Here is a 17,095-nt window from a genome sequence, read left to right on the forward strand (position 1 = left end):
TTCACCTGTTTTGTCAGCTAGATGTGGATCCAAACAGCAGCAAAATATCATCATTATGTCACAACCTGGCTCAGGGCTGGACAGAGAAGGGGAGAACACATAACAGTAGTAACTAAAATTCAGTTTATTTTACATAATTAAAAGGAAATAAAGATAGGACAAACAACAAAATGAATGCCAGGGGAGACAGCAGCTGCCTGACTTCCCTCAGCTCATATATCTTGTAGCCAGATTAGGTGAGCTGACGCCGCCCACCAGGCTCCCAGAGGATCGTCACTGTTAGCTTCAACCCCTGACTCTGAGTAAAGGTAATGTGTGGAAGCAGTTTGGATTCAGCACCATAGATAGAAAGAATGTGCATAAAGACAAGCGTGTTTGATTTGGTGAAATGCAACTGCTTTACTCACATGTTAGCTTTTTTCATATTAGCTTGTTACGTTAGCTTGTGACTCCACTGAGGCAGCAGAGGCAACTCGAATGACTAAGTGTTAAAAACAAGTTGGATTTAGAAAATAAATAATTCAAATTATTCTGAATGCAATCCACAAAGCCAAAGCCACAAAATCCTTACTGACTGAAGAGGTTAATTATTTAAGAATCTCAACATTGAATTGGGCCTAAAGTGTTCACCTCAGATATGATTATGATTTATTTTTTTCATTGTATATAAGAAGCCATCAATGTCTTGGCATGAATAATCAAATAACCTTATCTGTTAACTTTGTAGATGTTAGCGGTTCAGTCTTAAAAGTATCCCGTTTATTCTTTCAAAAATATTTGAGGACAACCCAAATCAAATGACAAACAGAACCGGCAGAAAATGAGAAATTACCAAGAAGGGGCGGAAGTGTGTTTAGGAAGTGTTGGGAAGGGGCCGAGATGAATCTAAAGGCAGGGGCAGAGACAGGCTGTGAATAGCCTTCCATGCACTCTCAGCCCAGACAGTGTCCATCAGTTGAACAGGGACCTTTGAAAGAATGCCACAGAGGCAGAGCTGAGCTGAGACACTGCTCTCTCTGTTTCGCTCTCGAGACTCCGGAGGAAAACACACTGATCTGGAAGGCAGACGATAAGACCCAGTGAACCTCGTCCATTCATTCTGCTCGACTGTCCGTGCCACGGTTCCACAACACTCGTGGACACAAATAGTTTGACCACGCTGCTTTTCAAGGTTGACACAGACAGATATTTTCGGTTTGATACTCTGTTTTTTGTGCTGACATTTATTATCTTGAAACTTGAGACTGAGGATCCTCTGAAATCGCTCAGTGAAATTCAGAACATGTTTTTCAGACTGACCCCTCTGAAGATGTTGAGTGAAGATCTCCATGCTGGAATGATTTTGTAAATAAGGCGTCTAAAGGAGAACACCTTGGATAGCAGGATATGCTGGATACTCCACAGCATACTTGATACCTTTGCAGGGCGAACACTCACTATAAACAAAGATGTGTTCAGCTGTGTGCGATTGGAGTCTTAAACTCACATTACCTTAACGTCAGGGAACTGTGGGGAAAAAACCAACACTGAGGAAACCTACAAGACCACAGGAGCTATATGCAGAGTCCTCACAGAAAGAACAGGGGTGCGATTCAAACCCCGAACCTCGCTGTGATGTGACACTACTTACCGCTGAGCCACTGTGCGGCCCTTGGGAAATATCACTAACATCAGGTGCTTTTTGGCTAGCTTTGACTTTAGAGCTCGACAGCCGGGCCATTTTAGAGCTGCTGCTGCTACCAGGCTGGGTCGGATCACTTTGGCAAAGATGGCACACTCCCTCAAAGCACCCATCGTGTGACTTTTTTAACCCTGAGACCTCAGAGTTATTGCGTTAAAACACAGAAGAAACTGCACTGGCAGTGTGAGGCAGAGGTAAGCAGTAGTCACCCCACTCAAGTTACAAAGTTATCGACGAAGAATGTGTGCTTGCTCGTGTTTGAAGGTCCAGTGGACTGAGTGAAGTGGCTGGGCCCACTGCTTCTGGAAGTGCTATTTCCCCGTTCTGTGTTCCCATTTCAATTTTTTCTTTAAACAATATCCTCAATGTTGCTTAACATAAATGCATAGGGCCCCCCTGAATGACTCAGCGCTTCAGTAGGTTTAGGTTCTGGCCACCAGAAATCATGTTTTGTGTGTATTTTTTGCACAGCAGTGCCTATGAGTCTCTGCTGTCAGAGCCGTGGCGAATTCAAAGTGCTGCATTAATACAGTTGAGAACAAAACATGCTGCTGTAGTTGCTGAGCTCACCCACAGTTGACTCTGAATTAAAAAGTGAATTTCTTTTTTTGTTTTCACTTTTCTTAACACTGTAACCTTTAGCCTCCAACTGCTGTTAACAGCACATGGAACAGAATTTACATTTCTGTGATTGGATGTCTCTTGCTGAAATGCACCTTGGGAGTCATTGGCTTCTAAGTTTTGATGTACACTAGCTTGTGTCTTTCACTTTCTGTTAAAAACCAGATTAATGGAGTTTTAGATCATTTGTACTGATGATCGTGTGTTAGTTCACCAGCTGCAGGAGTTCACTAACTAAGTCAGCAAGCCTCCAGTACTGCCTGAAGATCAGCAGAGGAGTTTTGTAGTGCCATTTTACAGTTCTTGTAGTATTTGGCAGATGGAATAGATATTTAGCATGAAGACTGATTTATATTACAACATGACAAACAGAAATAAAAAAAAATGGAAAATGAACTGCCAGTTAAAACTCTTCACGGGTCAAACAAAAACTTTTTTTTTATCAGTTTGCCTGAAATCGTTTTAGACAACAGAATTCTGTTAAAAAGTATCATGATACGGTAGACACTAAAATGTCACCCAGCCATAACCTCAATAACAAGACCTCAGTCGAAAATGAATAACATTATTTATCATGACTTGAGACGGTCACAGAGAAACACTTTGGTGATAAAATGCTCCATAAATGGCCCATAAAGAGAGCTGGGACAGGATTTGATGTTGAGAAGAAGGTTTTAGTGGAGGAGGGAGTGTTGAAATTTTTATGTAGGCCTACTGGTACTCCATTAAGTAACCACTAAAAATACTTTGTTTTGAAGGAAGTCATAGGATTTTAATATAAATATGCAGCCACACAAAAACGGTTATATTTTGACATCCATAAAAACTGTATGTATGTTATTTGAGGGAAGTTGGCTCACAAAATGCTTCTTTTGTTCCCCATCTTCCTCACTGACCCCTCACCTACCGTTGCTTTCTCCATCCCTCTGAACTTCCTGCCCTCCAATCCACCCTCTGTCCCCCCTGTTCCTTTCCTCCCGCTCTCCTGTGCTCCATCTCAGGGGCGTGGAGCCCTACGACCCCCCGACCACAGTGCTGGTCCAGAGACACGAGCCGCAGGGTGTCTCCACCATACTCAGCAGCACCGACTTCTTCCAGAGTGAACACAACCGCAGAGTGATCCTGGAGCAGGTTGATAGCTTCCAGCTCCGAGAAAAATACATGTTCGCCACCACCACACGGGTAAGAGCAGCTGAACGCTCAACGGTTTGACATGTTTGGTCAGTGATCTCATTTTGATTCAACTTGGTGGGGTGAGCTGTGCCATTGTTTTCCCTTTGACATCAAAACCTGCAAAACCTGGAATGTTTTTCGAGCACTTAACTTGTACAACCTAGTGGTGGTGAAGCTGATTGATTTGTCCATAGACAGAATTCTACTTTAAAATGCTCATGGTTTTCCAGTTTTGTATTATTGTAAATTGTAAAACAAACAAGGTACATGGTGAGTTGCTGGTTGGTGTATTTTTGAACTTTGAAGTACCAGGTTAGCTGTTTCCTCTGCTTTCCATTCTCTATGCCCAGTAGGCTAACCACATCACAGCTCTGGCTCCATACATCACATACAGATGTGCGAGCGGTACCAATATTCTCATCTCCCCATCAGAAAAAAAGCAAATAAGTATATTTCCTTCATTGTATTTTTAATGACATAAAACATGCTGTTTAAGTGGAACTCACTGCTCAGGAAACCTGTAAAGTTGAGTAATTCTTAAACTGCCAACAGGAATGGTACACCTGCAGATGATTTGTCCACAACTATTCTTTCAGCTCATCTTTCTTAATTAAATACATCAGAAGACATAAAGTGATATCACATGAAGGTACACGTTTGTACGTACATATGTGCCCCCATTTGAAACCTAAACTGAACTTGACCTTTTCAGACATGCAGTGTTTAATTGTGGAATGTTAATGCATACTGATGACATAGTTCAGATCCTGTTACCTCTTTGAAACGTTCTCTTATCTGCGTTTAGAGTAGCTGGCATGGTGGAGTAGCACTCACTGTTACTGATGGAAGGAGCTTGGCCAAGTGGGGCCTTTTCTGCTTGTCAGAACTTTAATGAAAGAAGACAGAGTGCACACAAGAGCTACAGTACACACCAGAAAAGAGTCCAAGTAAAAACCAAACAACTCTATTGTGAAATAGTAAAGCTTGAAAATAACAGTTGTAAGATTTGGAAGAAATTAGAAAGACAAAGCGTGTTTTGTTTGCTTTTTTTTTCATACACTTTGCTCAGTCAGCCCCGTTTACGCTGGTGATGTTTTCATGCTGACTGTAGTTTCCCCATGCTTATAAATATAACTCTCCATGAATAGTATTTAAACTGTCCCAGGCGCCAATAGACAGAAATGTAATGTAGCAGCTAAAAGTCGCCATTTCCTGCTGTTTTACTGTGCACCTGCATGCATTTTTAAAAGCCAACATTGTATTACAGCAGAGTTAAGCAATGTAGTGAGCAGTCAGTTTCCCACCTCAGCATAATGTGCTGAGCATAACAGACGTTAGATCAATATTTGGCTGGCGGTAATGTGAAGTGCTGCATGTTTGTCATTGTTAGTCTCCAGTGTTTGTGCAGTGGAAGCCTCAGTTAGGCAGCAGACAAACAGACAGCGGAGCAGATGGCGAATATGGTTTGGATCTCATATCCTCCCTTGTTTCACAGGCTGCCTCGGACAGATTCGCTGTCCTCTGCGTCACATGTCGGCCTTGGCATGGGCTGGCAGTGTCTGTAGCTGCAGAGTCTCAGAAACAGTTGATTGTAAAGAGAGGTCGGCTGTTAAGGATTTGTCTGATCTGATAATTGATATCAGATGCTTCATCATACTAAGTTAATGCATTTAGCTGAACCTCAAATCAGCAGAGAAAGCAAGGAATTAAATGAACCGCCACTGTCATGATGAAGTGACAGTCAGCAGAACAGTCAGTTCTACTCATCTGAGTTTCAGCTGACGAGTGATATTCCTCTACGTTATGATTTTCAGTGCAACACGACACTAAATGTGCAATGATTTAAATGACTGAATCTACTATATTTTTTGTCGCTGTCTGCTCTGCTGTTTGCAAGGAGCATTTGATTGAGAAAGATCTATCTATGATCTATCTGCACATTCTGTACGTGTGTTGTCATCTGTTAGTGCAGCTGCATGATGCACATGGTGCAGTTTAATGTGTACACAGCACGCAGGCAGTGTTAAGCACTGGGCTAAGTCAAACCAATATAGAGCAGCCTCAATGAATCCCAGTGGCTGCTGTGGTCAAAGCTAATGAGTAATCCTCATTTCCAATTACTAATGTGGTCCAATAAGACATAGAGTTTAACCTCAGAGTGCTCAGAAGCCAACAGCTGCTCAGCATGGGTTTACTTACTGCTCAGAATGTGAAACAGGGTGTTGGGAAAAGAGGCATAGGCAGGCTTTGAGCCAGAATCAGAGACCTCCTTGAAACATAAAATGCTGCGTCACTACAACCTTCCTGCACCCAATTACCCCACGTTTCTAAAATATATGGGCACTTATTTTGTGAGTTAACTAAACTATAAAATGAAACTCTGTTTGGTAGAGAGGGAAATGCCACTGTGCACTGAGCAGTCTGTCTCTTTCCTGCTTAGTCTAACAGAGGGATGAGTGTGTTGGTCAGATCTAGCCTTTCCTGCCCTTTACTTTGTAGCTATAGCATCTGAAACTAGCTAAGGTCAGTGGCTGGAAGATATCAGCCAGAATCCCTCAGTCACATGTTGAAGTACAGCACATCAAAATCTTCATAACCTTAATTGAGATCTTCAGGGCATTCAGAGCTGAGTAGCAACTTGCCCTGTCAGTCTGTGAATTATAATGTTAGCTAATGTTAGCTCAGCAGCCAAAGGGACAGCTGGGATATATTGACTGAAAGAGACTGATGGTATCTGATACGCTGAACTCTATTTGGGACCTGAGACTTATTTGCCTTTATTACCATAGATACAGCTACATAGCAGTTGCCACTATATGTGCTCAGATAAATTCAGGTGTATCCTGTCCTGTACCGAGTATTTCCAGTAAGTGAGAATATGTCTGACACCGACAAATGTGCTGCATGTGTGAAAGGGCAACTCTGGACAATGTCTGGAAGTGAGAAAACAGCTTCAGTGTCTGCTGTATATTCAGGGAAGGTCAGCTGTCCCACAAGGTCATGTAATTCGGGCAGCTGCACTGCTTAGTATGTGAGAACGACAGTTATAATATAATAGTATAATATAATATGATATGATAATGCACCTCGAGCTTCCATTTTGAAAGAAAGTTAGTTTTACTGTTTCAAGTCTTTTGTTTTTAAGTGTTGTCTCATGTGAGGCAGTTGTTTGTATGGAAGTTCCAAAAAAAGAAGAAAATGATCTAATGTGATGAAGTATGGTTATTATAAACCAGTTATCGATTGAATTTACATAACAAGTTAAAATACCGTGATATATACCGTTACTGTGATATGAAATTATATATAGGTAGATATAGTAGATTTTGAGCAGATCGCCCACACCTTTGCAGTTGTGATCACGTGACCTAAGTATGGAATTTCAGTCATGTGATAATGTGGCCTGGATTTTGGGATCTATTTGAAAGCTAGTAAGGTAGTAAGTGGACTTTTTGTTCAGATTATTTGGCTAAACCATTTCCAAAGTCAAGAATGAACCTTTCATGCTCCATACAGATTATAGTTTGTGCTCATTCTAACAGTGTCACACAATTTACAGATTAGATAGAACCACTGTGCTAAATCATATCAAATCCAAAAATGTATTTAGATTGGAGAACAAAACCTTCTCAAATTAGTCTGCGACCTAATACTGATCCATTTGGGGCTTGCTGACATGGAAAAGACAGAGAGGCTTTGAGGACAAGAGGGGAAAATAATACTGGCAACACTTGGCCTGCTTGTTTGAGTTATCTCTCTGTAGCGTTTCCACAGAGATGGTCACTTATGGAACAATTCATCAGTGCTGCTGCCTGTGATGAAGGAAGTCAGGGTGAGGGCTAAACATTACTGATATCCAGATAAGCTCAGAAAGAGTTTAATGTTGACTGTTCAGAGAGATGGAGTCACAGACAGAAAGATAGATGAGAGATGGGTACTGATGAGTGCCTGCATATACTGTTTTCTTAGTGCTACTGCTCTGAAGTTGCTTTTCCATCAACATGGAAAAACATATGGTGAGTTGAGACTGTCACAGGCTCCTGCTATGTGCTATTATTACACCAGTAAGATCCAGAAGGCTGTTTTAGGAAATTAGACTTGTTTATTATTGTTCTGTATTCATTTTGTCTTCAGTGGCTGCTTAGTACTGAGGGAAGAACGAGCATAGCCTGATTCCAGACCTCTGAATCACCGCCTTCAACTATGATTTATTCAGTAATTCAAATAGGACTGTTGTTGTGCCTGTTTCAGCTAGTTGTTGATACAGAGCCTTTTTGGCAGGATTAAATAGTAGCTCGGTTATCTGTCTACTTTAGGACTGGCAAAGTTGACCAAAAATTATTTTTGATTATTCCTTCTGAAAAAAACACAGGTTCAAACCATTCAAATATCCGTTTTTGCACATTATTTCCATAAGAGGACAAATCAGTACAATGAGAGACATGCTACATGTTCTAGGTATATTTTAACAACCCCCTTCTCTACCTCCACAACAATCACCACTCAGGAAGTTAGTTAAAGCTGCCACATTGAACGTCAGTCAGAGTCTCCTTTCCTGTTATCCCTTCATCTCAAATGAGCTCTTTTTAGTGTAAGATCATTGGCTCATAAATCAGTTTTAGTTAATGATCTGATAACTGAAAATCATTTGAATTTTTTGTTTTTAGTTAAGACCTAGCTGAGCGACACTGTGGGTATAACAACACTGCTAGAGGCTTGTCCTCCACATTCAAGCTTTATCAGTCAGTCAGACAAAACAGGAAAGGAGGAGGCATTGCAGCCATTTTTTCTGCACAGTTTGTGTGTAATGACATTGACCTGGGTGAATTTACATCATTTGAATATCTTGCTCAGGACGAAAAGAAGTTAAATCCAGAAGTGAAACTACTTATTGGGGTGCTGTCACTTGAGGTACGTGCTTTAACTAGTGAAAGCACTTATCATGGAGCAATAAAGTACCACTAAGTATAACCATGTTGTCCACTACTTAATGGGAAAATAAGCAGCCAGAACTGACCACGTTGATAGAATTTAGGTGATCACTGCAAGTGCAAACACAGCTGCCCTAATTTCAAAGACACCCAAACAAAGGTTTTTATGAAAAGCCAATTCAGCATAAAGTAAACAAAGGGAGGCACTTACCCAACCAGCCTAGCTTCAGAACAGGCAAAAGCCTATTCATAAGGTTAGGTGCTGAAAGTACCAGCAAAAACACCAGTCAGACAGGTAGGAGTAGAGAGTGCAGTCGTGACTGCCTAATCGCAGCCCTTGGAGGATGAAACCGTAGCTCCAACCACACTGTTACAGGGCTTCTAGCGAAAAGTAAGTCAGCTATCTTCTTCCGTTGGTGCACCTGAAGAAGATACAAGGGACATCTCTCACAATGATGTGACGTGTCTTGGCTTGTCTTTCAATGTTTTGACAATAACCACCAACTTTGGTTTGGTTGAAATAAACTCTTAAATCCCAGAATCAGGAGAGGAGTGAGAGGGAGGGCCGAAAAGCACAGAAAAGAATGTGTGGAGCCACGATTGTTTTGTAATTCTCTGATTTAGAATATTATTATGAGAATATGAGAATTTAGAATATTTGTTGACAGCTGTACTCTTCATAGCTAGCATCCATGACAAATAGTGACAGAAAAGTGGCAACAAGGGTAGAGATTGACACAGCTGTATGCTGAATGAAAACAAAATGGGAATTTAGTGTGAGTAAGGGTACTGAGGTATTGGGTTTGGTCCTTTCAGGGGATTTGTTGACAGGAGGAAAAATATATTGCCTGTCTGGTCCTGTAAAAACACACACATACAGAGAGCTTCTCAGGGTGAGACTACAGGGTTCACTTATAGTTGTGGTGATTGACCTGTCTGTGACCTCTCTCCTCTCTGAGCTCTGAATCTGACCTCCAGAGCAGAACAGAGCTGATTAGACCAGTCAGACAGACCAGTACAGCCCTCAGCAGAACCACTGCCTCTGGGGCTTGTTGAGGAATGGTTGTGTATGGGGGGGGGGGATGGAACAGATACAGACTGACTTGTCACAAAGCATCCGCTCTGTTAACCACTTACTGCTTGCAAGTATATTTTGCTAGCTGTAGATTTTCCTGCATGCTCATTAGCTATAAAAACAATGATTCTCTAGTCTGGTCTCAGTTTCTCTCTCTCCTCTTCTGTCTTTGGCTCGCACTAATAGGATTAGAATAATGGAATATCACAAGTGCTTTTGGCAGTGCCAAGCTGCTTAAGCTAATTAAAGAGCCAGAAATGGAGAGTTTTATCTAACAATAGGGATCCTGAGGAATAGAGTGCTAATCAGACCTTAAAGACCACAGCCTTTGGTCCTATCGAGGAGACCCGGGGAAGATAACTGGCTTAGTAGATGTAATGGGGATGTCGATAAGGCCCATTCCTTCTCTTCACAGTTATCTGTTAGCCATATTCCTTCTCATTTAGATCACAGATTCTCTGCAAAGAAAGTCTGGAACAGAGAGAGAAGAAAACAGGAAGTGGGGATTGGAGGAGGAATGATTCCTGCCATCAAAGTGGAGCATATTTTCTAGTGGCTGATGCTTTTGCTTCCTTGCAGTTCCGTAAACAATTCAGTTCAGTGAATACCTCAGACTCCTGACAATTCCTGGCACTGTCCTCTGAGTTGTGGTGTTTTACAGGAAATTCCCAGATTGACAATTAATATTGCTGCTCAGTGAATAAAGTAGTTGCATTATGTAATTTCTCGTTCTCAGTCAGAAGGTAGGGCACTATCAGTGGCTTTCCACAGACAACAGGGAGCATTCCCCACCCATTTTTCAGTTTGTGTAACTCACTAGAGTTGATAAAAATGCGCATGTGCTTATTCTCTGTGCCTGTGGTTGTTATGTGCTCACAGCAATAGGCTTTACAAATGTTTTCTGCCTTGGGTTTGCCTCTCAGACTACATGCATAATGTGATCTGACTGGTTGATCTTATTGGGGCCTCACGCACTCGTAGAGGAAGATCTGCAGACACTAATTCAAAAAAAGCATTCACATGTTTTCACAAGTCCTAATTTCATTCTGCCCCCCCTCCACTTCTGATACCAAACCTTCGTCCTTGGGTGGTACAGAAATACAGATTTTCAAGCATTAGGTGATATTGGAATGACTTTGATGTTTTCTTTGAAACTGTGGTAGACTCCTGAAAACTCATCACATCCCTGAATAATAATAATGATCTGGCTTGAATCACATTTATATTTCATCCATTCTTGGTTAAATTTACAGCTGAGCACTAGACTTCACAGGGGACAAAGGGATCTTAACTACTTTTACATAAACAGACTGGTCTGGTGTGTTGATGCCGCACATGTTTTAAAGAATCCGACATGCATGACAAAAGACAAAAACACTTAATATTAAACCACCTACCTAAATACCTGAAATCGTCATGAACAGAGATCGCAGATATAAAAGAGAAGATGTTGACTTTATGCTGTATTACAAGCCTGTATGAATAACAGCATTGCTGGAGGTGCATTGGGCCAGTGGGTCATGAATATGTAACAGATGAACCCAAAGATAAAGGCTGGGATAGAGCAGGGAGGGAGCCTCATTGCCTCAGCTGTAAAGCACATGAAGTTTCTGATAGGACTCAACCGAACAGCATTTCGGTGAAACAAGCAGAAAGCACTTTGCCTTAGAGGATTTGGCTTGTGACATTTCCAGCTTGTTTTGGTATCAGCGCAGGTACATTTTGTTAATAATAAAATGTCAGCCTTAAAAAAAAAAGGCGACCGTGAACATGTGCTCTTCCCCTTGGCCAGTCATTAACAAATGTCACCTTGTGGCTGTTTACTGTGCGGGAGTGGAGCTCTCACCGTGTGACCTTTTGGGTTACAAGGAAATTTTAAGGATGCACTGGTGTGTTGATGCAGGCAGGTTCATATAAATCCTGAAAAACATGTATGTGATTCAGTTTGAATGCCAAATACTACAGCGTGGGAGAGAAATTGGGATTTATTTATGGTTGAGCACCTGGCGCTTTACGGTGGGGAGGCTGTTGAGATACAGCTGCGACCTGCAAGGCGAGGGTCACATGATTAACGGAGACAGCCGAAGGCTTCAGTTGTCTACTTTCTAGCTTTGCTAACCTGTTACTGTAAAAAGATTATCAGTGAAGAAGCTCGTAACACAACTGTCTGTTAAAAACGATTAGAACTCTCTGATCTATTGCTTCGTTCTTTAACCTCTGTGAAGTTTTGACAAAGCAGTTCTTTGTCACTGTAATTAAATACCAGTGCAAAAAATTTTAAATTTGAAAATGGCCATCATGAGAAATATACAAGTTAAAGAATCCTGAAAATTTACAATTGCTGTAGATATCTGGTGGCTTGTAGGGGCTCCAGCTTGGTGGCAGTTGTAGCAATCCAAACAGGAGACGAAAAGTGCCTGGACGAGCACCTAGTGATGGAGGAGGAGGAGGAATCTACAGGAGCAGGCTGCCACTGCAGTGTTTGTTCACAACGACCCAGGTTCCTCACTGTCCAGTTACATCACTACAGTATTGTCAGTGGTGATGGACAGATGCTAGTGCTGACATCAATCATCAACTTCACTGAAAGGAACACCAGCTCAGTCTTGCAAAGGTCGAGCTTTTAGACAGATGTATGCTTGAAACAAGTTCATACAGTGTATTGTTGTCTATCTAACTGCTCCAAATGGTTACACTTGAACGTGGGGTGAAAATTTGTTGTACAGAGGTGCGATCAATGATCCAATGGAGATAACTTTTAAGCTGTCTCCTTTAAGGTAGCCACAGTGTTGCACTTGGTTATACACACAGAAGTGAAGGAAGTAGCTGTGTGAAGATGACAAAAGAGACACGTTTAAACCTTGCCAACTTTCTTACCTCTGCACAACCAGCCAATCACTGTGTGAAGTGTATGTATTATGCTTTATGGGTATAAGTAAATGAAGTAATACATTTAAAAAAAACAAATAAATTCTAATTGTTGTTGAACACTGCCCTCCTCATTGAAACATCAGAAAGGTGTGGGAGAAGAGGTTTTAGAAACTGTTCGATGATCCAACAGGCGCCAAGCTGAAGAATACTGATGCCTTTGGTACCTTGACATCCACTCCAAGATACCTGCCAGGCAAGCAGTGAAGCGTGGCTCTGTCTGAGGATCAGATTGAGGGAATGAGAGGAATAACTTGGTGTTGTCAACAAAGCAGTGGAGGGGAAGCCATGTGAGTGTAAAGCAGAACCATGCACCCTTGTCTATAGGGAGAAGAGGAGGGGCCCAGGACTGAGCCCTGTGGGACTCCTGTAACCAGGCTTTGTAGTTGAGACGTGCATCTTCACATGCGTTGCCATAAGGATAAGGTTTCCCTAATTTCGGCATTTTCTGTGTGAATGCTGTGAATTAATAAGGAAATGAAAGAAATGTAGATATCTGAAAGCCTTAGTGGGTCGGTTCATCACTTATTTGCACTTATTTTAACATTAAATTCTGACCTGTAGTTTGTGCGACCCATCATAAGGCAACCTAATTTATAAAATGCTCTTGAGAGATTTGATGGCCTGCCATGACTTGTGAGGAATATCAGCATTGTTCTATTAAGCAGTTCTTATTAGCAACACTGTTCACTGGGACAAAATGGAGTATTAACAGCAGTTGCAAAGATTTCATCCAATTTTCCAGCCATTCTTAGGATACAGTGTTGTATGTGGAATGCCGTATTCCATTAAAAGCTATTGTAATTTTGTTGTTTGCCACCCGAGCTGAGTTGCCCAAGAACCACATCTCATTTCAGGGATTTTCAGAGTTTAAAGAGGATCAGTTTGAGAGAACATGAGCATAGAGTGGAATGTGTGGCTCACTTACAGTTGCCATTGCAGCGCAGTTTGTGGTTTCAGTGGAAAAATATATAATCGCCGTGCCACTCACATGTGAAAATACATAGTCGACATTCTCCCGTCCATTTTTCCCTTGACTCACAAAGTAAACTGACCTGAAAACCTTGGTTAGAGTATATGGGGTAAAGCAGTAGGACAGAATTCAGTTCCAAACCCACATTTTATTTCTGAGTTGCAGTGGATAGGAGTAGTTTATTATTATTGATCACTGTGGTAGTAATGCACATTCATTTTGAAATTCTTCTCAAGTCAAGTAGACCTCTCAAAAGGACAAGTACTCCTTCTCTTCTACCTTATTTTATACCATGTGGACATTAATAATCGGTGTTTCAGCCCTTTCATCATTCTGCATGCATGTTTCTCTATGCGCTTCCCTCCTTCCATTTGTCTCAGTGGAGTTGCTGCTTTGCTTTCACATCACACCACAGTCGATGTGGGCACTACACTAGATAAATCAATCGACTGAATGGAACAGGCTGAAATGCTCTGCTGGAGACTGGGGATGCTATGGCAGTCAAGGATGGACACAAATCCTTCAAAGACACACACACACACACACACACACACACACACACACACACACACACACACACACACAGAATGAACGTTGCCGTGAGCCAACATTGTGACTTTCAGTAACTTTATACTGTACATGTTATAAAATCAAACAAATTATTTCTAGTCTTTAAACTAGATCTGTGATCTGGTCGGGGTGGAAAACGTCAATATTTAACAGCATTTGGAATGAGACCATACAGCAACAGAGCTGTCCAGCATAATGAAAAGGCTGATTAGACTATTTCTGATGATAAAAAAATTGTATAATTGGAATCAGAAACAATTTTAAGAGTGATCAGTTCTGTATGTGGGTAACATTATTAGACTTAAACTGCAGGGACAGTTGCGTTCACTGGTTGAAATGACGAACCTCACTTGCACGGGATTCTATCAACTTCAGCTAGTTAACATTAATTGTGCAGGTAAACTGACGACAGGCCAGAGTTAAGCTTCTGGCTGTTGTCTGCTGGCGTTGCAGGTCTGGTAAAAAAAACCAAAAAAACCCCTCCATTCTTTAATATCCAGTCGTGAGTGGAGCTCTTGTACTTGCTCTCTTGACCAACAAAGGGTTGGAAAGGATTTTGCTGTGAATCTCCCAGTTAAACTGAAAGACATATCATATCAATATAGTGAAGAAATAGTCTGATGTGTTGGGAAGAAAGCTTTCTTGTGATATGTGATCTACAGTATGTATTAATAAATGTTCAGGATTGGCTCTTTATATTTATCTAACCAGTGTGTGAGTGGAAACAAGCAGCACAGGATACACTGCATTTGTTTTCACATTTCTATGAAGAAATGCCGTTTTGGAAATAAGAGAGAAAGAAGAAGCATGTTCACCGAAGGCCTCTTTCTGCCTCTTCTTCATTTTTCCCACTATCTGTTTTTCTCTCACTCTGCAGAGGGTGTTATTGCTAAAGCCTTGAACAGGCTGGTCCAAACTAATCCAAAGTAAAATAATGGAGCTGCTTACCACTAGTTAGTTTGAACCGAGCCACAATCACAAAATGAATTTACAGCTGAGGGGGCGAGGGATGGGAAGGAAATGGAACAGGTAGAGAGTACAAAAAGTGTGACAGTGCAATTAGGAGTACAGAGCACCGCTTTAGTAAGACACAGAGCTGGTTTATTCACAGAGAGGACAACAGACACATTTCTTCTGGTTTTACATGAGAATGAAAAGTGAAGCTAAAACAGTATTTATTGTGGCTAAACATTTAACTTCAAAGATCTAAATATGAAGGAGAAACATAGGGTCCCTCTTCATCTCACACAAAAAAGGCCTCGCCAGGTGGAATTTTACAGTCATACTCATTCAGGGATAAGGAAGTTAAGAGGATTAAATCACACTTTGGCAAGTAATGTAGTGCAAGTGGGAGATAAGGAATAGAATTTCTAAAATTTGAGCCTTCATGAGTAGTCACCTAGCATGAAGTCAGTGCACGTGTTTGAACTGTAATGGTATTATTAAGTACTCGTATATGTACTCAGTACCGGCAAATACCCCAATCCAAGTACTTGCAGTTGGTCTTAAAAAGTGGTATCTATCCCTAATCACCAGGGACTCGAGCTGCCTCTGAAAAGAGCGCTTAAAAGACTGATTTTAAGAAGAGTTTGATATTGTCCTTTTCTATACTGATGGTAATGATGCACTGGGTTAGGGTTAGTTTTCATTTCAGACCTTCATGTCATATCATTACATTTTTTTTTACATTATAACCTATTTTATCCAGTATTGGGCTGCTACTGTGATTTAATATTGCACTTACATGAAGTTGGGGGACTCACAAAACACAAGAAGAAAGGAATGGTAAATATCCAAATAGCAGAGAACTGAGATATTGTGACTTTGAAGGGCGGGATATGTTCGAAACAAACTCGTTTGACTGAAGTGCCATTCAACCATGTCTAAAGACAAATGTGTGGAAATGGCTGCACTCAGAGGCGGAGTGAAAGGCTCGCTGTCACAGAGATGAGGCATGGTGATCATTTAAATGGACATAACGACGCACACTTTCAGTCTCCCCATGCTGACATTTATGGCGTTGCACTCGGTTTGACTCTCCCAAAGTGACGAGAAGAGTGAGACAACAAAGCTTGAGAGAGCTTTCAACCTCACCTCCTCGTACGCCTCCTCACACCTGAGCAGTCGCTGCGTGAGGTGGGTGTAGTTCTTTCTGATTCAGCTCTGATGAACGTCTGAGACCATTCCTTCTTTGTAAACGCCTGTGTCTTTAAACTCCACATCCACAGTTTGTAAAACAGGCACTCTGTTACAAATGTGTTGTCTCTGAGCCCAAACAGTGATAAGCCTGATGACATTGCTGCGACATTATCCAGGTCGTTGTCTCAGACTTGATAAAGCTCCTCCAGAGACACAGAAGACATTATGCATCTGTTCTCACAGACTGAGGACTAACCATGACTTTGTTAACGGACCATTGGCATGAGGTGATTTCACCCCGTACAGATCAGCTTGTTTGGCATATTTCGGTGATGCATTTGAGGTATCAGATGAACTTATCCATACAGGTTTACAATTCTATAATATTCCTTAACAAGATCTCACTTCATTGACAGAATTCTCTCTTGATTGATGAAAAATACATGTTAAAAACTCAATATGAGACTAAAGGACGTCTTAAATTTTGAAGTCTACAACTGGATTGATAAAGTAGTTTTAAGGAAATGGAAACTTTTGAAGACTTACACAGTATATGCATCATGTCATCCCTTTGCATGTGGAAAGTGGATAGTTCATTTGTTGTGTTCAAGAGTTCCTTATCCAAAAATCTGGAGAATACCTCCATGATTCTGATCAGAAGATGTCTCCATCTCTCCTTCACTGGCTCTTTTTATCAGACGCACAGAAATGAGATTCGCTCAAGTCCTCTCTGTCTGCTCCCCTTGCTTGTAATTCATAAAAGATCAGAGCTCTGCTCCTTCCAGCAGCCAGTCTCCTAATGTATTTGTAATGACAATGAAGACATGCCCTTGGATGTTCCCCCTCTCTCTCACTTACACACACACACACACAGATTTTTGTGCCCCACTGGGAGTCTTTTTAAGTCTGTATGTTTAATGTTTTCTGACTCAGCTGCTGAGCTCTTTACTGTTGGGATATTAAGACAGAAAGACATCATCAGGACAGTCCAGATAACTAAAGTC

General features: G+C 41.3%; 1 protein-coding gene across 3 annotated transcripts in view; it reads left to right on the forward strand.

The window, feature by feature from the left end:
- sorl1 (sortilin-related receptor, L(DLR class) A repeats containing) overlaps positions 1 to 17,095 on the forward strand; it is a 95,674-nt gene that overhangs the window by 30,477 nt on the left and 48,102 nt on the right. For all 3 annotated transcript variants that reach the window (XM_076734622.1, XM_076734623.1, XM_076734624.1), the window contains exon 6: positions 3,304 to 3,484. In XM_076734622.1, coding sequence (XP_076590737.1) covers positions 3,304 to 3,484 — 181 coding nt within the window. The remainder of the gene's footprint in view (positions 1 to 3,303; positions 3,485 to 17,095) is intronic.

Source organism: Chaetodon auriga, chromosome 7 (genome assembly GCF_051107435.1).
Source record: "Chaetodon auriga isolate fChaAug3 chromosome 7, fChaAug3.hap1, whole genome shotgun sequence".
Lineage (NCBI taxonomy): Eukaryota > Metazoa > Chordata > Actinopteri > Chaetodontiformes > Chaetodontidae > Chaetodon > Chaetodon auriga.